We start from the raw sequence: 23,622 nt of genomic DNA, 5'->3' as shown, positions 1-23,622 counted from the left end.
TATTTTTTTTTAACAAAACGGTAAGGTAAGCCTCGAAATTCTTTTTGGCATGGATTCGCTACATTTATTTTTGAATTTGAAATAAGAAGAACTAGAACTTGTCTTACATGACACATCGTATATGCATGTAGGCTAGGATGAGGCCATAAAGAAAGCCAACTGCAAAGAATATTAAGAATGGCGTCATATATTCTCCTTTCTGTAAAAAAAAACACATGTGAAGTTGAATACTGACAGTCGGATTGTTGTGAGCTCCGAAAAATAAATAAATAAACATAAAAAAATAATACTCACATCTTCTACGCTTATCTCCGTCATGGCTCAGTGAGAGAGTTGCACGTTTGTGCGACCGCCTTCGAAGTACCTCTTCCTGAACTACCATCACACCCCATGATAATCAATACAGCTTGATAAATAACGATATCTTAATCACTATCACTTCGATCACTATCACTTCGATCATCTCGTGGTTCGAATTGATCGATCGGAGATTAGAAATTTCTCCACTAGTCCTAATTTTGAATGCAGGATTCTCCAATTGTTTTCTCTATTCGCATGGGAGCCAATGAAGAGCAACAAAGTTCTCTTCGAAAGTGATCGATGAAGACGTCGGACGACGGACCAACGGAACGTCGGTCTTCCTGCAGCGTCCGTCTAATATCGATCGCGTGGGACCCAGTCACACTCACAGCTTTACGGCAATTCCCCAGTTCGAATGAAGCAGAGCACTTGGTCCACTTCTTTTTCGCCGCAAAACTTCTGAGATTCTTCCATACGCTTGAGAATTTTTGATACGCCAAACTGATTTATAACACAACAAATTGTTGGATTGTCAGAATTTAACAAAATAATAATTTCAAATTTGTCTCGTTTTCCACCATTCATCATTTTGGAACATTTTAGTGTATAACTCAAAGTTGGTAGTGAATAAATTGCTCAGGATATTCGTAGAGATAAGAACTTAAAGGAGAGATTTTTCTGATTTCTGCAAATTCAGAAAGAAATTCACCTCCTCGGTGTTTACGTCACAAAGAACTTTTAGTGTTGACGAATTGCTGTACAAGAACTTCAACAACATCTCGATCAGCACAGTTCAAGATCTCGCAAGCGGAAGCTGGCGTCCGATCCAAATGCAAAGGCTAAGGACGAACGGTTTTGCTCTGAGTGTTGCAGCTCGATCTCTGCAACTTTAGGCAGGTCGAGTTCGCGGAACCTGGCTAAGAGGACTAAGGCAAAATGCAGTGAGTGCATGAGTGCAACAAATTTTCCTGTTTAGATTGTTTCCAAACAACTCATAATTGTTGATCGTTGTAATAAATGTTGTTGGTAATTCTTTGTAATTGTTGGTGAAAAATAAAATCAATATAAATAAAAGTTGTTTGTCAATAGATAGTTGGTCGATGCCAACATAAGCTAGTTCTGAATCTAAACTGATTATTTGAACAGATAAAGGATAAAGGATAAAGTTTCTGGCATCAATCAACTCCTCTTGGGTTATTACTTGAACTTTACTTGAATTATTCCAGAATTTTTGGGAGAAATTTTTCCATGTCTATCGAAAATATGAAACTGGACCGCAACATCATAATTCGTACGGGTATCGCAACAATTGATGACGTCGACTGTCGTCTTATTAGGAGTCCTCTTGCATCCGGAAATAAAGGGTAAAGTGCCTAGGATAAATCAATCCGCTTGGGATGCGCCCCCACGTTAAATTTCAATTCAGAATCATTTGAGGTTCACGAACGTGTAACTGGCCTATACAGAGACTTGCGGAGGCTAGCCGAAGTGTCATGTCAGTGTTTTTATCCTCCCAAGCAAGTGTGGTACCAATTTATCGACACCGGAGGGATGAAAGGCTTGGTGAGCACTAGGGCGGATTCGAACCTCCGATCGATCGTGTAGGAAGCGGAACCTTTAACCGCTACACTACACCCGCCCCTTTAACTTTATTTGAACAGAAAACAAAACAATTGCTCATATTTTGACTTAATTAATATGCTGTCATTGCTGTCAATAACATTGAGCGACGTAGTCCCACAAGACAGACTGGCTGTCGAGCATCATTGAGCGACATTGTCGTCAACGTGTTAAAGAAAATAAATGGGATTGAATCTTTTTTAGGGAAAATAGATAGGCCAGTAGACAATAGTGGGCTACCAACATTTTTTTCACAAAAAAAAACAGGACTGACTTGATCATCTGCTGGCCTCTACAAGTCGTTTTATAGGCCAATACACGTTCTAAAACCTCAACGATTACGAATTGCAGTTAAAGGCATCACCCCACGAATCTGAGGTGGTACGGATTTCAGGTGGAGTATTCTTATACGGGATAGCAGATTATGGAGAGGGGATGATTCCGTCCATTTCTTCCTAATTGCCGTGCAAAACGGCCTGGAAGATACGGCTTCTGGCGTTTTGACGCACTATTTTCTACAGGGAATTCGATTGGAGCGCGCCAGCCTTGTGCAGGCGCCACATCTTCCGAGCTGTTTTTTAGGAAGAAATTAGGAAGAAATGGACTGAATCACCCTTTTCCCAATAACCTACGACCCCATATACGAATACTCCACCGGAAATCCATACCATTCTCAGATTCGTGGGGTGATGCCTTTAAATACAACTCTTCTCCAAAAAATCTGGATCTGCAGCGGAACCTAGCATAGAATCCATCCGTCATTCGTCACTGTTCCATATCCTGGGAGACTTGGCGTCTCGCCTCTACTGCTTATCGATACCTTGTGATCCGTGTACCTCAGCTCAACAATATCTAACAGTTCAGCGTAACGTAACGGAGTGTTGTAACCAAAGCTTCCACTCTCCTTTGAGGATTTCGACCTATTTCTAGTGGATTTCAGCGGTGTACTGGATAATAACACCTTTTTGTAATATCCGAATAATTTCCTTCATATAACTATGCAATTTATATAACTTGCACGTACACAGAGCTTACGCTCAAAGCCTGACTCCATTCAGTAGGAAGCAGGACGACAGCAAGTGCGTGACAATCAGTCTCGTACATATTTTTGGCAATAGTACTCAACCAGAGAGTTTCCACGAGGTAAAAAGTATATCAGGCGCCGTCACACCGTTATCAGTGTGTAAGGTTTCTAATTCAGCACATTTAATTGTCATTGATGGATTGTACTACATTTGTTAGATAGCAAACGGAAAAAATTAGAATTAAAAAGAATGAAAAATTAAAAAATTAACTGTAGATTATGCTCACAAACATAAAAGCTAACAATTGGGATCCAGTTCTTTCCTTTGCGTTAACATTTAACACTTCACTTTCTGGAAAAGGAGAACGAAATTTACATATGTTGTGTCATCCGCCACAAAAGGATTGCCCCAGGCTCTACTAAGAATAAGTTTGCAAACTTTTTCTTAAAAATTCTGACATAGACAAATGTATTTTCTTTTCTTTTTTCTTTTTGGTGCACCATTCGTGTATGTAAATAAATAAATAAATAAATAAATAATATAAGCCAGGTGCCAAATGAATACATGAATATAAAAATAAAAATAAAAATAAATAAATGAAAAAATAATAAAATAAAAAATAAAAATAAATAAATGCCAAATGAATAAATAATACAAGCTTTCAATCACTTTAAAGTAGACATAGTCGCGTCAAAAGGGGGATGAAACTCTGTGCAAAAAACTCTTGCGTGGGCGGATGTGCTTGAAGACCATAGTGGTAGAGGATCAAGGTGGGACCTTTTCGAATTACAGCGACGAATAGTGGCTAAGAAGGATCCTCTCCCTGATCCGAACCGCTACGCTCCTCCGCTCCGCTTCGAACGCAACCGCTTACGGAACTGCACCGAGCGTCATATTGTTGTGACCTGACTATACCTACTTTAAATTGCTTTCCACATTTAAAATTTATGAAGGTGAAAAAAAATACAATTTCAACTGAAAGCAGAATTGAATCAGTTGAACCCTTATGTCCTAGGATGAGCAGCAGAATTTCTGTTGTCTTAAAATGTTGACATCTACAGGATGACGCATGAACCACTCCCTACCGGAGATTTTAATTTTTCCAGAAATAATAAACAACACTGCATGAAAAATGCTTTGTGACTTAAAGGACTTCAATTTATTCTCAACAGGAATGAAAGGAATCGTTGAATATACTTATTTTGTGTTTTTTTTTTTAAGAAATAACAAGGAACATCAACGAGGAACACAGTAGTTTAGTGGACGTCTTTTAACTTCCGGAAATCATCATTAGACTGTTTGCACACTTCCATGATAATCTAATTTCTATTTCTTTTTCCTCATTTTTGGCGGATTTCTTAGTTTCTGGTCTTTCTATCGTTATGGTGCGCATTGTGTGAATCCAGAATGAAGAATTACAATAAATAAATGTAATAATAAGAAATAAACAAATGAATAAGTAAATACAAAATAAATGGAGAACATAAACACAACAATTGATTTTGAATACAGTCGAAAACGTTCGATTTCTGTTATCAATGTGATCAATGTAATGAGAAATAAACAGATAAATAAATAAATAAATACAGAATAGCTAGTTTTAGCTGCATCTGAGGAAAAGAAGTTGTGGATGAACAGAATTTGTAGATGACACGAAAATATACATTATAAGAATTATTATTATTACTATTATTATTATTTCTATTTTTATTATTATCTATTATGAGACGTCTTTACGTTCAAAAAGAACTTTAAAGAATAATTTACTCTAAATATATAAAGAAATGTAGAACAAAACATGTACATCTTTTCTTTTTCTTTTTCTGAGCTACGTACAGGGAAAATCTGAATGGATTTTACTCGCACCAACGTTATCGTTTCGACTAATTCGCACTTTCGCAGAATCTAAAAAAATCGGATCAATGGTTATGATCTACGGGAATAACAGTAGTTCCAGGATAACTCTTCGGTCACCTCTCGGAATCACTTTGCGAAGAGGAATTGTTTATCATGATATTTATCCAAAAACGTTGATTACAACTAACGATGGTGGCTCGATAACTACTTGGATGGGCTTAGGGTTGGAAATTTTGAGGATGACACAACACTTCTAGCGCTTTAAATAGCAATAATAATATAATTTAAAGAGTTAAAAATTTAGAGTACTTGTACTTGGAATAAATTATTTTTTAAAGCTCTTTTTGAACGTAAAGACGTCCCATAATAAATATATTAATAATAGTAGTGATAATAAAAATAATTCAAAGAGTTTCTCCTAAAATTTTTGAAGGATGCGATGTGTTTCGTCCGCAAATTGTGGATAAATCTACAGAAGAAGTGTTTTGTTGTAGATTATCAACTAGGCAAATTAATTCACTTTTTTCTCCGCTCTGTCAAAAATTGTGATCTACAGAATCGATTCGATGTTACCCCACATACACACACACACACACACACACACACACACGGACACACACAATCGAAGAGGTCACGACAAACGTTGAGCGTAGCGCCGACGTCCCTGAAGAACCAGTTCGGAGAGATGACAAGGACGGTTGGGTGATGTTGTAGAAGTGTAGGAGCAGCAGCCGGAGTAGTAGCAGGAGGAGGAGGAGGAGAAGGAGTAGCAGTAGTAGTAGTAGGAGCTGCAGCAGCAGCAGCAGCTCAGCTCAGCTCAGCTCGGCTGCTGATGAAGTACCTGCACGTTCCATTGAACGCCTGCGCTCTCCCGCCAAGTACTACACTCTACACCGTTGCGGTCTCGTCGATCCTCGGCCGGTCGTCCTTCGTACATCTGCGTCTCCGCACGCACTGCCTTGCAGGACCGTATCTCTCGCTCCGTCCAACTCACCACCGACCCCCCCAGTACCATCGATCGCGGCGGGGCCCGCCACCGCAGGTCCTTCACGTCGTGCCCTGCCTGATGATTGCCCCTTGCCTGCCTGACTGCCTGCCTGACTGCCTGACCACCCTGTCCTGGCATACTCTCCTCTAATTGTGAGGTTTTCCTCTAATCTACTTGTAATCCAGAATTGTTTTATGTGAATTATGGGACTTCTCTTGGAATCTCAACATTTTTCCAGTTACGCTCTTTCTTCGTAGTTTCCTCGATCCCAACTGGAATTCTATTACGGTAAAATAACATTGTTAAGGAAACAGGATTGGACTTGTGAATTATTCCGATGATTTTCTTTCTTAAACAACATTACTCATAGCTCGTGTCCTTTTTTTTCCGCCGAATGTCACCTCGAACACTTATTTTTAACTGTTTTCTTGCACTTTTTCGGTTGTTCCTGTACTTTTCCATTTGCTTTCGTTTCCCGAACGTTTTCTTTGTCTGTGCATCTCCTAAAAAGTGCGAAACATTTCAAACAATCTTATCATCTTCATGTTTTGATTGATCCACACTTCAGTTCAGTTCCATACAGCTTCCTTTCTTGACTGACTTTTTTTTCGCTGGAGAATTGATCACTTTCGAGAATTTTCCATTCTGTCTTTTTTTTTCTCTCTGGACGATTCAGGAAGGATAATTTCTTAGTGGAGACTAGTTTTCTGCTGATCAAGAGCGGTCGATGACTGGAGAAGTGAGCCGGAGCAGTTGAGTTTATTGGAGATCATGACCCTATTCAGATGTCGTTGACTTTTTCGCGTCAAGAATCTAACAGAATTCTTTATTTTCCTATATTAACAAAATTCATCTAAAGTATTGACAAACAAAAACAATAAACAAAAATCATCTGAAGTTTTAATTCAAAGGAATTTTGAACGTGGATCATTTCTTGCAAATGAGGTTTCACTGCGATTTTTGGTTGTACTAGAACAGATATTTTGGGATTAACAAGTAAATTTTCATTGTTTGAAAAAAAAATGAAACGATCGAGAAAATCGATAGGACGAGATAAACTCGTTCAATCATGTTTCTGTTTCTTCACACTTTTCGTTTCTCACTCATGATAGATCATTGATTTGTGCTCTTGGGAATCTGCGATCGATTAGTGTTCAAATTTTTAGATCATAGGAATAGGAAATTGAAAAAATCTTTTATGCTCTTCAGCATAATCAACTTTTTTTTTTGTTTACCTTCCTTTACTTGCTGGTTCGCTGTTTATTTTCTCTAAGAAAACAAGCATGTAAATATGGAATATTTAAGCCTAAACTGTTTTTAGGAGACACTTACGATGAAATTATCTAAAGAAATAACTAAACAATGAACTCTGGGATGAATCCACGTTGTCTATAAATGAAAAAAAAAACTTCACCGGTATTTTCCACTGTATTATTGAAAGTTTTTTGCCGCTTCCAAAAGTTCTTCCGGACTCAAAAATTTCTTTCCGTTAACTATTAAAAGATTAATATACGCACACGAGGTTAAAGAGGTTTCATTATTTAGTAAGTATTTATTTATTATTGAGTTTTACTTTATTTATTATTGAGTTTCATCCTGAAATTTCCTTTTCTTTTTATCATCTTCTAATTTGTGACAGCTCCGACTATTTTAAAAATGAGGATTTTTACCAGTGGTTGAGCAGCAGTTAACGTTTGTACGGGTACACATGATTGTTATATTTTTATTATTGCTGTTTTGTATTATATATTATATAATATATCATTACTGTATATTATGATTATTATATGTATTATTATATTATACTGTTACACGTTATATTTTATAGTAACGACCAGTGATTCCCCCATAGTCGAGCTTTTTTTCTCCCGGCCCTTCTTCGATTATTATGTAAATGGAGCCGATGTTTACGTAAGAAACTTAGGCGCTCTCGAATTTTTTTTTCGCTCCTGTTCGTCTGCCATCGGCCGAGAAGTTGAGTCATCCGGCAGTTTTCGGCCAGTCAGTCAACTCTGTCACATCATCCTTTTCCAGCGGTCCCCACCACACTTTGAATCCATACTCTTCTTTTTCTTCCTCTTCTCTCTCTTTCTCTTTCTCTCTGCAAAATCTCTTTCTCATCTCAAACGAACGAATCTAATCTACCCGGCTGCCCCGTTCGAGTGTTTCGCGCTCCCGTTGGCATAAAGACGAAACGAGAGGTAAATTTCATCTTTATGGAATGGAAGCTCGGAGAGGACTCTATGAATTTTCCAATGGATCACGTGACTATGTCATTCATATGTTAGTCCTAATCCTAGTCCTGTCAGGATCTTCACAATATGTCACCTGTCATTGACATTTGTTATGTCAATATTACATCTGTACGTGATACTTGCATTTACATGCCTTTGATCTCAAAACGATTCCTTTCGGAATGCAATGTTCTTACCGTTTTCGGGAAAAAAAACTGTTATTAAGTGTGTGAAGGAGTTTTTCAGCGATTTACTGGACAATTTCTTTTTTCTCAACCATCTTGTACAGATAACAGTCATACAAACGTTCGGAACATACGAAAAAGAAAGAAAAATCAATTTTATTTTCAGAAAATCAAAGATGGATTACTTCTAAAAAGTAAAATTTTCTAGAGAAACTTTTAAAAAATTAAAAAATTTAATACATTTTCGAAGAAGTTTTTGAAACTCTTCAATATTTTTGGTTGTATTTTTTAGGATTATATTCTTGTACACCATCATATTTATTTATGTTATTTATTTTAACACTGAAGTATTTTTAAGGCGAACAAAGATCAAAGTCCAAGAGATCAAAACCAAGGTTTTGATAACCACCTACATATTTCATGTCCTTCGGGAATTTTTTTCATGGAAAAAATCGGAATTTTTTTCTATGCACCAGACGATAATACTTACAGTATGCAAGAGATAAATCATAGTTTTCCACGTGAGATTAGCTAGTTGGTTAGTGGTTGGCTTCTACTTCTATTTTTTCATTTTGTCATTTTTTTAAAAAATTTTCTACATTAAGAGTTCTGGAACGAAGAACAAGGGTTGAATAACGCATGTTTGGTAAACATTGATTGCTGAATGTTTCAGCAATCAATGTTTACCAAACACACATATTTGTTCACATCATATTTTCATTTTCGTCATGTAGTTATTTTATTATGTATTTTTATTTTTATTATCTATTTTATCTGTATTTGTTTTATCTTTGCATTTTTGAAAAGGAATCTTGCAAAGAGAGTTATTTTGGTAGATCTCCTTGCATCGAAGTTTAGCATATTTCTTGTTCATACATTTTTTCCGGGGTATTCCTTATTTCTACTATGAATAGGTGATCTTTGTTTACGGTAGGAAATGGAAGCGTTCAACTTGGTGACCGCAACGCGCACCCGCGCGCACACACCCTCGGTCTCTCTCCTTTTCAGTCCCTGCCCGGGGACGAAGACATATGAACTGTACGAAAATATTTGAACAATCGATTGTATGTGTATATAGGAACGCTCTCGTGTGGAAAACCTTCGAACAACAAGAACGAAAAAATTGAAAGAGCAAAATTTATATAAGGACTACTTATTTTCTTATTTTTATCCTTATTCTAATTTTGATTTACGGAAGAAATATATACATATGTATATATTTGTACATATGTATATATTTCTTTTTACGTACTTAGTCGGATTTTTCCTTCTATTTTTGAAAATTGCAGTCTTTCCGGGGTGATTCTTAAGTCTGCAGCTACTTTTATCATTTCGATCATCAATAAATCACTCAGCGATTCCGAACACCAGCAGAGGTGAGATTTGATGAACGATTTTCCTGGATATAATCAATGAGGCCTTTCTAACCCTTTTTTCTGTGGTGATAAATGAGAAGATCGTGAGCTGAATTGTCTGGCAGTGAACTTTTTCGATCAATCCCTCAACCCGTTTTCGATTTTTGACTGTTTTTTTTACTGAATAAATGAACCTAAATACATATAAATTCATAGGATTTATGGATTATGAGCATCCTGTCCTTTTCTACGCAAATTTCTATCACATAAATACAGGATCTGTGCACGTTGAAGCCATTTTTCTTCACGTTTAGTTTCTTCACGAAGTTTTTTTTTTTTTTGAAATTAGTCCTTTGAACCTTCTCGAACATTTTTTTCTTGAATAGTTCTTTGCATTTATGCACTAAATTAGTTCATTAATTGCGTTGTTCCACTTAATTAGTTCATTAATTGTTGAAAAGTAAATAATATAGTTGAAAGTAACTAGTTAAATAGTTTCAAAAATTTTCCGTTTAGATGCTATCCTCTTTATAGCCGAAACGAGATAATAATGTAATGTACTTTAATATAATAATAATAATATTATAATTAAGTAGTCATAATCTAATAAATATATTGTTATTATGTTGTGTGATAGCAATTCACAAATAAAATAATATGTAAAATAAAAACCTGTGTAATAAAAATAATATAATGATAGCATCAAATTAAATTAATTAGATAAAAAATAAAATTAATGAAATTAAAAATTATATAATGATAGTAATAATACTATTATTAGACGACAATAGTAATAGTAAAAAGTATGTTAATTGTTATCCAGCTATCCCATCAACGAATCAAATGCTTACTGTAATCGTCTTATCGTCGCTGGAGGGAATTCGCTCCAGGAATGATGTTAGTCAGTAATTAACAGTAATTATGTACATCACAGCCGCGTCAACATGAGATTTTATGCTAATCTGGGCCGATATCAGGTGCAGGCCATCAGTTCAAATTATACAACTGAAGGCTATTTCGTCTGTAGAGAAAAAGGATTCTCAAAAAATAAAATATAAAAAACAATAGTAAAAAAAATAACAAAAATAAAATAAAATAAATAGAATAGTAAAAAAAATAGTATGTAGATTAGGTATAGAAGAATAGGTATGGAGTAAAAAAAACGGTTAATAGGCTAATGCTACGGCCGGACATCGTTGACGGCGATGGCGACGAGGATGCGGCCGGAACTGAGAGAGCATTTAATTTCTGATGGGGTGTTGATTGTGGTGGGCGGGTGGGATTTTCTTCGGCGCCTGCCCGCGCGAATTCCCCGCCGCCCACAATCAAAAACGATCAATGCCTATCGGAAACACGAGCGCACATTGTCTCATCCTTTCCGCCCGACTCACAGGCGGCATTAAAAACCATGAGCTAACCTCATAAGTTCCGATCCGAGTTTGATGAGTTCCTGTAGCTTATCAGAGTAGATTTCCAGACTTATTCCCAACTCGGTGAGATCCGTGCATTACATAACTTTGTTATATTATATTTTTCTTTCTAAAACAATACGTTTCCAAAGTTTTAAACCTAGCTTTTTTTATAAGCTCCATTATTCAAAAGAATATTTGCTATAAATAAAAATGTAATAATAAAAATAATCCATATTTGCAGCAGATTTTTAGCACTTACTCTGGATATAATTTTACGTCAACTTACAAAATGATCTCAATGATACTGATGTAGCGAAGCAGCGCAATAGTTCGAAAATGACTACCGTACATTTCTCTTCACTTCCTAAAAATTCTAAATATTACATGACAGTTCGAGACGACAAGTATGCCATGTCAATATTTATTTCTATGCACTTTTATTCCGCCTATCATGAAATAAAATCATCTTTTGCATCAGTCATTGCGAATTACACCAACTTCAAACGTTTTCGGTTTTTTTTTGCACAAAAATGTACATGTTTTTGACATTTTTGTCCTTGTAATGTTTGACTATCTTTTTCTTATAATTTTGGAGGTAGAAACTCTTTAAATTAGTGCCATTTTGACGGATAAGAAACAGTAACATTTTGGAACTTACAGGTATGTATGGAGGAGGATTATAGGACTTTTTTTCCTCGAGCTAACTAGGAAAGAGCGGGGAAACTTTGCTTGAATTGAGGAAGAGTAGCAATTTTGCAATTATACCGAGTCTAAAAGTGAGCATATTTGTAGAATTATATATTGCTTGTTCCTATGTTTATAATTTACTTATTTATTTATTTACCTATTTATTTCTTCTCAAGTCATCATGGTAAAAATACATGTAATAGTTTATCTAGGGCATAGGTTACGAAGAATAAATGAATACTAAAGACTCAATAAAAAATTTCGGAAATTTTTGGGATAATTTTTTTCCGATCATAGAAGGCGCCTGCGCTAGAACTAACGAGACAAATCTGCAGTAAAATTAGGGCATTGTGAACGCAGCAAGCAAGCAAGACGTTCTCTGCTGCTGGACGAAGAAAGAAAAGGAGGACATGCAGTTAGCAAGGTGGGGGGCAGCTCGAATCCATGTACTAAGGTGGTATCCAGAACGTCTCCTTTTTTTCCGCGCTTATTTCATTAGTATTTTATTTGCTAAAGTCGTTCAACAGCAAAATATCTATAGAATCCAGCCATCTCAGTGCTCTATTCCATGGGGGATTGATAAAACGTTGTGCACTCTACCCTTTTTATTGTTGAAACCTCTTGTTAAATATTTATATTTTTGTATATTAAACAATAAATAGTATATTTTCTGTTTATTTGATCGCTTAAAGTGACGTAAAAATTTTTGAAAATTTTCTGGACATTTTTTTTCGATCATAGAGAGTGTGCACCTGTCCTAGAACTACAAAGGAGACAAATCTGCAGTAAAATTTGGGCATTGTCGTAGAGAACTCCAATCTTCTGGTCTGAAATTGGTTGAATTTTAGTCGATTTATTTATTATTAATCGATTGATTAGATTGATTTGAATTAAGCTATTTACCTTAATTTCATAATTTAAGCCTTTAAATTTGAATACAGGTGTCTCGAGAGAAGTTTTTTTCTAGGTGAGAGATATCAAAAATATAACTACGTAGAAAAACTATAAAATAATAATAATTGTAAATATAAAATATAACTATAGAAGAAAATAAAACTACATAAGAATATAATACGGAATGATGTCTATTTTTATCATTTAGGAATGGTTTGTAGTTATTATTTTAATTATTAGCGTCTTATCTATTCCTTGTGTAGTCCGTATCGAGTGCTATGACCTCGATCCATTCGTAATGCTTCAGTTTTCCTCTTTTCTCGATAAATTTTCTTTTCAACCATTTTCTGCCAAGGTCATACATAGTCTTCAGCCCGTAACGAAGCAGCTGAAATAACTCAAATCTATCCATGGATTTTCTTAAAGAACGCCTTTGTCATTTGACATATTTATGGATTTCTTACATTACCTTGAAGAAAAAACAGAAGAACCACGGCTGATATTTGAAAATTCTAGCCAGTTCTCTAGGAATCAATAGCTTTATTGCCTAACGTATTTTTGTATTTTGTATAGAATTTTGAATTTTGTCGTCTAAAACTCTCTTTTTTTCTGAAATATTCCCGTAAAATTGATTAAGGTAATGTCAAATTTTGAGTAAACCAAGCATGGTACATAATCTCAATTATTTTATTTCATATCATGTTTTATATTGTGTTATTATTTTGTTTCATATTTTATTTTATATTGTTTTTATTTTGTTTCAAATGTTAATCCTTTGCTGTTCTTAGCCACGTACTTTTAATTATGGAACTATTTATTTTTGTTGTTTTTTTTTTGCTGAAATTAAACATCAGAAAGGCGAAGGGTGTCCAGAAGAAAAACTGTGGTTGCCTTAACAAGCGCCTTTTTTTTGCTGACAAAATATTTGCGCTAGTAGAAGTCGCATTATTATGTTGTTATTATTATATTATTTTTAATAATAAATTAATCTAAAAAATTTAAATAATTTAATAGAAAAATTTTCATAATTTAACAATTCTCCTGGAAATAAGCTAAAAGTACACTTCGTAAACTACTCGATTCGACGAAGTAATGTTTTTTTAATGTTTGGTGAGAGGTTTTTAGTTTATTTTTTTAAGCAAATTAAATATTTGTCTCTAAAAATGAGGTTTTAAAAACATTTTTGATCGGAGAACACAAATGATAAGCGAAAAAAGAAAGAAACTGACTGAAATTCCAAAGTAGTGCTCGAAAACCACTCTACGACTGTGTAGTTCTTCGTTTCCAAACGAACACATACGTGTCAGATGATCTGATTGAAATTCACGTGATCAAGACGAGAGATAAATCCTGGATCGACTGAAGTACACACACGTATGTCCAGAACGAAAAAAAAGAGACGAAATGGAAAAAAATGAGATCTGTGAAGATTTTTTCTGTTTGTGATGGCATCGAAATTAGAAGGAAAAAAGGAAACTACAAAACGGTATCCACTTGACCACTTGAGATCACTTAAAGCTGCTTTTTTTCTTCTTTTTCTTCACTTTTTTCTTCTTCACTTTCCCTTCTTTTCCTATTTTTCCTTATTTTTTTATTCCTATTTTTCTTGTTCTTGAGTCTCAACAAGAATAAGTGCTACCACTAATTTCTTAAAATATTTTACGTTGTAATTCCGGCATTCAAAAAATTCTATTAGTCGTGATGAATTTTTTTCTTTGCTAAAAATCTTTTATACAATTTGGAAACGGTGGTGATGGTGGTGGAAGACCAGTTTTTCCCGATTTCTCCGAAACTATTAAAAGGAACATGTAGCCGCTAAGAAGCTATCGACTTTTAAGTACATGGAAAAGTTTCGGATGGAATTTTCTCCTCTCCACTAGGCTCTTCTAAAATCCAACTAATTGTAGTTAAGTCATTTTTTTTCCTACAAATCGCCTCAAGGGATTTGAGCAGTTAATGTTTAACAATGATTTAATTCAATTAACTTTTGACCACTGATTTCCGCAGTTTTCTGGGGTAATCAGGTTACGGATTTAATCAGGAACACTGAGCACTTGAGTTGGTTGCTGGGATTTTTCGGGCACTTTGCCTCGGATACAAGGGAGAAATGCTGAAATTTGCTAAAGTTCCAGAGAGGATATTTATGTTTGAGGTGACGATAAGGCGATACTAAAAAATGAATTTTGTGGTTTTTGTTCCAATCTGATCTTTAAAAATCCTATTATGAGTTTTAACTGCGATTTGATATATTACCTAAGTAAAATTTCATCAGTTTTCCTTAGATCACGCGTGGAATTGTTGCTTTTGTCCTGATTGAGTATTGCTTCCATGAATTCATGGGTTATCACCGTTAGCAGCTCGCATCCAGAGTACTGGCTCTCGGTTAGGTGAAGGGATTTTGCAGCGCTCTCCCGTTTTTTTTTCCGAAAATAACCGAAAAAAAAGTGACGCTTGAGAAACAAACAGAATTGATGGATCCGAGAAGAAAAATCCGAGATCCGAGAAAAAGAACTGCACCTGTCCAGATCATCCTTTTTTCATCGTCTCCAGTCTGTCCCTCACCGGTCCCCCACCCACCTGTCCTCCCCCCTTCCCCGAAATGGTGCTACTGCCTCGCGGCCCGAGATGATGACGGGTTTCTAATGACACCGCGTGCGTGCGCGCGCAGTACGTGGCCGTCCCGCGGTGTGGGGCTGTGAGAGAAGCGGCGGAGTGCCGTCAAGTCTTGTTCCTTGCAGGTTCTGGTGGCCGCGGCCCCAGCCCGACCGACACCGTCGTCCCACTTATACCCGCCTCGGTGCCCCAGTTAGGGAGTCCGCCGCACATCAACACCTCTGTCTTTCACCTACACCTACACGCACCTGTATCATCGGTTTCAGTGGGTTTTTCCCCGGAGATTTTTGGAGTTTTTCCGGGATTCCCAGCTTTTTTGCATCTTTTACCGTCCATTTGTTAAGCGCCTAGTTGACGCTTCTTAGCAAGGACATTGGTTTACTTTCGCCTTCGCTAAATATGGGCGTAGGTGTTTTGCGGACGATTGTTAAGGTAATCGGATTGATGAAGATCCCTAAAGTTTCAATCCAGGAATGAGGAGCAGCAGCGCACTAAACATAGTGTTATATAACGAATTCTCCTCGAATTCCTCATTTGCTAAGATGTGTTTGGACATTTCCATGTTTTTTTTTCTTATTTTAAGAGAAAAAGTCGCCTATTTTTGTAATTCCCTTACAATTATGCAATCGTTGAACACACCCCTAGGTCCCGAAGCGATAATTCTTACTATACACGAGAACCGTGGGAAAGAATCCTAGAGATAGAGAGTATTTGATGGGTAATGGGTTTGATTCTCTGCTATCTGCAGTTCCCAGCAAATTCCTTTTACCGTTGCACAAGAACTGGTCATTCCAAAAGGTCGTCATGGAAAAGGAGCATTACATCTGAGCTATTTTTCTTTTTTTTCTGTCTTCTTAGTATTATTTGATGCCTTAATTTTGTCATGGAAATATTTCGTTCTCCCGGGAAAATGTCTTCCATTATGTCGCTTTTTCAAAATTCCACTAGCTTACTGTACAATTTGATGTGCAAATCGTGGTCTTTTTCCGGAAGATCCTCACCTGAGAAGATGTTCTTCTGTATTCCTCTTCTGAACTTCTCCATTTCTACAGTACTTATGTTTTTTTTTTGTTTTTTCTTCCCTCCTCCGACGACAGCTCTTTGCTCGGATTTCTGTCAGAATTGCTTCCAGCCGCTTTTTCGTCCTCGTTTTTGGAGGTCACACTGCAGGCAGAACTGTGTGTGACCCGTTCTGGGCCAGTCTTGATTCGTATTGATCGACCTTCAGCCCACCTAACGATCCATTCAAGTGGGCCAGCAGTAGCAGCAGCCTAGCCAAGCCAAGCCAAGCAAAGCCAAGGACTACTACTGCTGCTGCTGCTGCTGCTGCCTACGTCGTCCTCGGCTGTCTCATTCATTACGTTACCCGTTTTCTCACACACTCACACACGCCCCGCACGTACCTGCACGTCCGTATACATCCTCAATCTACCTACTACCACTAACTTCAAATCTCACTTTCAGTATGGCCGCCAAATTCTTGGTGGTCGAAGTTGACGACAACAATGCAGCCGTGGAATTGGTTCAGTTAATGGTAAGCTCTACCTGATATAATCCTCCTATTTTGTTTTTCGTCTTTTCCAATGTATATGGTGAAAATTTCAGCTGGAACGTGGTTTCGCACGGCTTATGCTCTTGGATGACCTCAGTAAGCATCCTGCGCTCGCGTTACGACAACAACCACAGATGCCAGTCATCACAGAGCCGTCCACGCCGTCCAGTTCAGAACCGGGCTTCAGCATGGAGAAAAGTTCGTTGAGGTGAGTTAAACGATTTCAGATGGACTTCTTTCTTAAAATTGTGGAACCAAAATAAGCCATAAAAGTACTGGAATATGCGGGAATTGAAGAAAATTCAGTCGAGTCCTCAAATTTTCTTCTTAAAGTGTAGCAGTACTAAAGTAGTTTTGAGTAAAAACTATTACAATTTCCAGCTGGCGTGTGGGAATTACGGTACTTTGGAAAGTCCGTAACGACTGTCATTAAAAAAACGTCCGGTACGACTATACCAATTCTCTCGTGGTACTTGCACCTCCTCACCTCTAATCGCTGGGGCACATCTGTCACCATTTTTGGATGTGCGGCAGCTATCCATATGTTTGTGTTGGATTCTGGTGGTTCTTTTCAAGGTCGACGTCTTTTTTTTTGCGTCGTTGATGTAACCTCTGTCTTTTCTTCTTAATGAAAAACAAATACTTCTACCATAGTTTCCTCTTATTTTGTAAAAATTCTCGAGCAAAAGAAAATAATCGCTAGAAATGGAGCTTTTCTTGAGAAGAGGTCTAGAAAAGGGTATAGAGCCGTAACCTTGATAGCGCATGCTTTAAGATCCTCCTACCCGGAAGTACCACCAGAAGGACTGTATCCTGGAGATTGTACCTACTTGTGTATTAGGTCCTGTGATCCTTCCCCTAATCTTTTTATCCTGCTTGAAATAAATATTCGCTTCAATCGGAGCTTATTCTGGAGAAATGGCAGGACGAGAGGCTGGAACGACCGCAATTATTCCCATTCGCCCCACTCGCACTTGAGTCGTGCGGTCCGAAACGGTTGACTCCACCCAGATGCCCTTGACGGACTCCTTGTGATTTGGCACGAGTTCTACTGTCTTTGTTTAGGACGTGAATCGTTACGTGATCACTTCAAAGACCATACGATTTTCAGAAAACATGCCACAATAAAACTTCGCGTAATTAACGCCAAGCAATTAAGAACCGCGATTTGAAATGGGTCATTTTTGAATGGAAAAAAGAACAACTTCTGCAACAGTTCTCTTTGGATTTTTTTTTCTTACAGAATAATATTATTCCATTGAGTAAGGACTCCGGTCCTTTCTTATCCTGACGTGTTGCATCGCACATCAGAAAATCATACACATACACAGACACGCACGCACGAAACCTGCCACTAGCCTTAGACAAGCACTAAAACAAACTTGTTCCATGTATGCTTTGTCCTTTAAGAGGACTCTTCTTATTCGTTCGTACATCTTTCATCGCCAATCGCAATGTGGTTTCTAGGATTTCGTACGAAAATTCGTATATTGTTCAACTTGAACGTAGAACTGGAATTTTAAATGCAACTATTTATCGAAAATTTATTTATTTCTTTATTCTATTCATATAAAAAAGGGTGCTAACACTTCGAATTCGGATCACCACCCATTTTTTTCGATAATTATATAATATATTATATTATATTATAGGATTGGGATTACCAGGGATTGCTATTATATTTTAGAAAAAAAATATGGATTGAATTAAATTTTGTGAATATATTTATTTATTGAATTATTTATTCATTTATTGTTTATTTATGTTTTGAAAAAGTATAAAATAAGCTTCCCAACAATGTGCAGTGCTTTGTACAAAAATTTTACTTTATTTAAATAGAACAGTGTTAAAACAATAAAAAAATATGATTTTTTGCGTATTTATTTATTAACGTACTTTTTATTTATTTTAGGGATATTCTCTCTACGAAGCCGAAAGTTCTACTACGTGGAAATGCATCAGATGATTCTAAGGAGGAAAATGATCTATTCGAAATCCTTGCATGCTCAAATCCTGAAATAATTAACGTTGGAGTTAAGGAAGAAATGGTTGGTATTTAGTGTTTTCCGGAAAAAAAAATGGATATAAGTAATAATAGTCCTACGAATGTAAATGTGTAAATTTCCTTCGGTTTCTAATGATCTGTGATTTTTCACACCAGGCTACAACTTTCACCTTTTCGAGACAATGAATGTCCTTGAGAAGTTTGAATCCAAGCATGTTTGTCATAGGTTAGGAGACTTTTGTCTTTTGCAGTGATCTTTAGAAAATTCTTCCAAATTTCCCAACATTAGCAAATTTTCTGTGGTAGTGACTTTTAATATACTATTATTTATTGCTATTTAATATTTTATAATACTGTTATAATATTATTATTATATTTCAACCTACTATTATATTCATATTATTTATTACATATGTATCTGCACTTGAAAAGCTAAAAAAAATTGCAACAAGAAAAAAAATACACTGAGAATTCTTTAACTTTTACCTTTTAATTTTTTTTCTCTGGAGGTTTTCGTGAGATCAGTAAATATTTCATCTTTTTCCTATTTTTAATTTATTTTTGCTCTTTTCATTGTTTTTTAAAAAACACATAGTTAAGAGTTTATTTCTTCTAACGAAAGAGAAAATCTTTCTCAAATATTTCCTCAATTCCAGGATTTATTTCACCAGGGTCTTATGCCGTCTTTTCCTCTCTTCCTTTAATTTTCTCTACTTCGGATAATATGTGATCGAAAGTTTAGTTGATTTCCTTCAGTAAACTTTTTCAGGATGAATCCTTCGCGGACAACGAAGAACACGCGTTCAACTTCAATTTTGACCCTTCAACCAGTCAATGTAAGTGATTTGATCTACATTCATGGGTGGTCACACCTAAGCCGTTTCCTACGGAAGTGAGAAAATTTATTTTCAAGGATACTCCCGAGTGTTTTTTTTTTCCTTCAGCTCACTTAGATCTCCTCGCTCAAGCGCATTGTCTTGTTAGTAGTCCACCACGAGAAACCTCACCACCATCCGCAAAACGATCTCGAGCCACAAACGGTGATCCGAACAAGGACTATCACACCTGTCAGGTACGGGGGTTTTTTTAATAGTTTTTTTTCTTTTTTCTCGGTATGATCACCCGACTCACCATTAGTTTCACGTTCAGATATGTGGGACCCGAGTGAAGGCACCACGTGGTGGTAGATGGAATCTTCAGATGCATGTAATGGCTATGCATTCCTCATTCCGACCGTATAAATGTCGATCATGCGATTTTCAGGATTATCGGTTAGTTTTTTATTTACCTCTACTCGTTGAAAATTTGTTCATAGTCTTGGTTAAGCCTTAAGGGTCAACAATGATTAAAGCTTGACTCATTTTAATTTTTTCAAAAAAAAAATCTTTCTTGAATTACTTTTTATCCTAACAGAAAGTGCTGAAAGTGCTCCCTAAGTTATTTTACAGTAATGCTGATGGTAATTAGGTAGACTCATGCGTTAGCTGTTCCTCTTTTTATTTTCATTTATTTATTTGTCCTTTTTTAGTGAAGTATTATTTTTTCTTGTGCCCTCAGAACAAAAAAACGTGTGGTGTGCTGTGAAAATGCTTGGATTGCATGTAAAAAAAAATCATTGTTTTGCAGAAATTTGCTACTTAAAAAATCTAGAAAAGGGATAAAAATAATTAGTTTTGTAAAACAAGTGTGCTAGTCCTAAAAATCCCTATTTCTATTTAAATCCCTAAAAAGCCCTATTTTGTAGCCCTAAAAAAAGTGCTTCAAGAAAAAGAAGGAGAGAAAAATCTAAGAAAAACATTTTATGTTCTCTCCGATGATGACACATGGTGTCACTTCAGCAGAATACGATTTTTTCGTTAAAGCATATGACCACCTACCAATAGTTGTAGTTTTAAGGATTAGATCCTTGCTTGGTGATGAGCTCGCCTTGATTTCTTCGTAATCATTGTTTTTTTCTACCATCGTGAAGTTTTTTTTTGTTTTTTTTTGGTCTTTTTTCTTATTCTTTCTTTTCTTCTTCCTCCCAGTTTTTCTTGTAGTTACTTGTTCTGCTACCATTCTAATCATCTCTCGTTTTGTTTTCTTTTCCTCTCTTTTCCTTTTCCTCAATCTCCTGCAGTACAACTGATTGTTCCAGGAAGCCAGGCATGCGAAAGCACTGTATCCTTACACACGGTGAGGACATGGATCCAGTTGACATTAGGTACGTGTCGCTTCACTTCTTCAGGACTTTTAATGACTTTGAAAGTGGTATGGATCAAGTTGGGCTTTTTTTTTGAAGGAGAAAAAAATTTTAAGAAGAAGCTAGGGGGAAGCTGGTTTTCGGTGAAGGAAGTTACGTAACTGGTTGACGTTTGAGCCCAATTTCTCTAATTGTTCACTGCCAGGGGAATATTTTTGTGGCTAAGTGCAGGTGAAGGTAGCTTTTGCGGATTTTTTTCATTCCGGGTGAATTTTTATTGTGACTTCAGGTGAAATATTTAATAAGTTGCAAATTAATCAGAAAAAATCTAAGAATTTAAACTATTTAACAAGTCTATTTAAAGATAGCACTTTATTTTAGGGAATTTTCGACTCGTGACTCCAGATGAAATATCTACTAAAAATAATAATAGTAATAATAATAATAATAAAAATAATAAGTAATATTAACTATCAACTTAACTTTATAACTGTAATTTAATAAGTTACAAATTAATCAGAGGGAAAAAATTGAAGAAAAAAAATTTAAACTTGCCCCTATGAAGACTCCGACATGTTTATTTTCGAAATTTCAATCAACGGTACAACAATTTCCCTCACATTTGCGAGGTTTTAATCCTCATTTTTACTAATCTGCCGCACAAATTTCAGTAATGATATCAAAAGAGCCGAATGGGATAGTGTAATGCGACGATGTTTCCCAGAATTCGGTTATCGAACAGGATTCCTTATCGAACCAAAACAAGTGCCGTTATTGACTCCAGAAGCATCATCCTGAAAGAAAAAATGAAAGAAAGAAAAAATGCATACCTGTTCCCGTGATACTCATTTGAACGCATTATCTTATCGCATTTGAAGTGCATGTTAACATATACATACATATATTTCTCAGGTTTTATCTCAAATTTTGTTTTCGTTATATTTTGATTGATTATATGTTGATCGGTTTTTCTAATAAAATTTTATGAAGACTTACACACTTGTAAAATGTTGTATTTTTGTATTAACAGTAATTTTTTTATGGCTAGTCCACGATTTTTCTTTATTTTTCTGGGAAATTCCAGAATAGTCTCTGAGATATCGACTTCACGATGAGCTCAACGAGTTATTGGGATTTACAAAAAAAAAAAAAAATTCGGCTGTAGAGAACTCTTGAAAAAGGAAGAAACATCCAATATTACGTTATATATATATATATATATATATATATATATATATATATATATATATATATATATATGTAAAAATAATGTATCAGTATATGTAGGAACTGGATATATTAAAAAAAATGGATTAAATTTTATTAAAATGATTATTAATAAATCATTTAAACTTTGGAGTTTAGCAGTTTATAAATTCTTCTACTTGATAATTTCTTCCTCCCTATGCACTCTTGAAGCAATATGCTTATCGTGTAGTTTTTTTTTGCAAGAAAAAAAAAACTTATAGAAAAAGGGCGGGGGTTGCTTGGGGAGGAGAGGAGAAACGAAACTGGGAAATTATCTCGGTCTGAACGAAATACCAGTCTGAAAGTCCAGCTAAAGAGCCGAACTTCAGACTTCTTCTGATGCTCGCTTCGCTCCCCTGCAGTTGTGAACACGAATTTAAAACAAAAACACTTCCCCTTAATTTCTGGCAAAGATTTAAAAATGTTTCAAAGGTTTCACTTCTTTTTTGTTAGGAAAAATAAAAATATAAATAATATAACAATGATATTACCTACGACTATTGAATATATTGGACCGGATGACCATGTGCGAGGTTTGCGACCGCTACGAATGACCAACCACTTCTGCTCGACGTACATCCTCTCCTTCCTCAATCTTGCCACTAATAGGAAGTAAATCAAGTGCTGGATTCATTTATGAGGATCTACTATGAAAAATAAGAAAAAAAAACGTATGTGATCCTCCTCAATTTTTCTATCAATCACTAAATTCCAATGGTAGGTCCATAGAAAAAATTTGCGCATCCTTTTATTCCCAGAAGAAATACGAGGTTTTACAGTATCACCCATTGTCTGACTATTCGACTCATACCGTTTTTTCCACCGATCATCTGATCTGGGCATAGATCCTTCGAAGTAAACGAAAATTCATTTTTAAGCAAGAGAAAAATATGAATAAATCGAAAAAATATACATAAATAAGAATAAATTAATTGTCCTCAGAATTGTATCAAATCCCCCTCTTCCCTCCTCTGCGTGAATGTTTTCGAGGTGCGATTCCTTTCCGGGAAAGCCAAATACGAGTGAATAAATGAAAATCATCGGCAACCAGATGTATTCAACGTTTCAACCATGGACGTACACGGAAGTTACTTGAGTCTCTGCGACAGGAACCCACAGACCTCTAGGTCAATGGGTTCCTCGTATGTACGAATGTGTGTATGATGTGGCCGCTACCGCACATTATTAAGGATATCGTCTCTAAGTCTGATGTCCTAAACGTAGAGTCGATGGGTTGAAAGCCTTTAGAATTAGAAGAAAAAAAAAGAAAAATAGAATAGAAATGGACATTAAAAAAAACGAAAAATAGAATAAATTAGAAGAAAAATAGCCGATAAAAACAATAAAGTTCTGTTTGTTGACGACCACGAAGCATCACGATATTCGATCCGATTCTTTGCATGTGACGATCAGAATTATGCATTAGTCTAGTAATGGGTATCGATCCACAGAAATTTCTCGAAGA

The 23,622-nt window shown here is 35.9% G+C and overlaps 2 protein-coding genes across 2 annotated transcripts; one reads left to right on the top strand and one right to left on the bottom strand.

Annotated features, from left to right (window-relative positions):
- Positions 1-693: 693 nt before the first annotated feature.
- Positions 694-5,739, bottom strand: RB195_016972 (uncharacterized protein; the record flags this gene model as incomplete). The annotated part of the gene is made up of 3 exons (XM_064183746.1): positions 694-759; positions 5,445-5,590; positions 5,697-5,739. 3 exons carry the CDS (start codon positions 5,737-5,739, stop codon positions 694-696), a joined length of 255 nt encoding a protein of 84 aa, XP_064039627.1.
- A 10,896-nt stretch (positions 5,740-16,635) lies between these two features.
- On the top strand, positions 16,636-21,707 carry RB195_016971 (uncharacterized protein; the record flags this gene model as incomplete). Its single annotated transcript, XM_064183745.1, has 8 exons — positions 16,636-16,704; positions 16,776-16,930; positions 18,635-18,770; positions 19,497-19,563; positions 19,672-19,799; positions 19,877-19,998; positions 20,865-20,930; positions 21,581-21,707. 8 exons carry the CDS (start codon positions 16,636-16,638, stop codon positions 21,705-21,707), a joined length of 870 nt encoding a protein of 289 aa, XP_064039626.1.
- Between the last annotated feature and the right edge of the window lie 1,915 nt (positions 21,708-23,622).

Source organism: Necator americanus, chromosome II, assembly GCF_031761385.1.
Source record: "Necator americanus strain Aroian chromosome II, whole genome shotgun sequence".
Taxonomy (NCBI): domain Eukaryota; kingdom Metazoa; phylum Nematoda; class Chromadorea; order Rhabditida; family Ancylostomatidae; genus Necator; species Necator americanus.
This window is presented reverse-complemented; position numbering and strand designations above follow the sequence as displayed.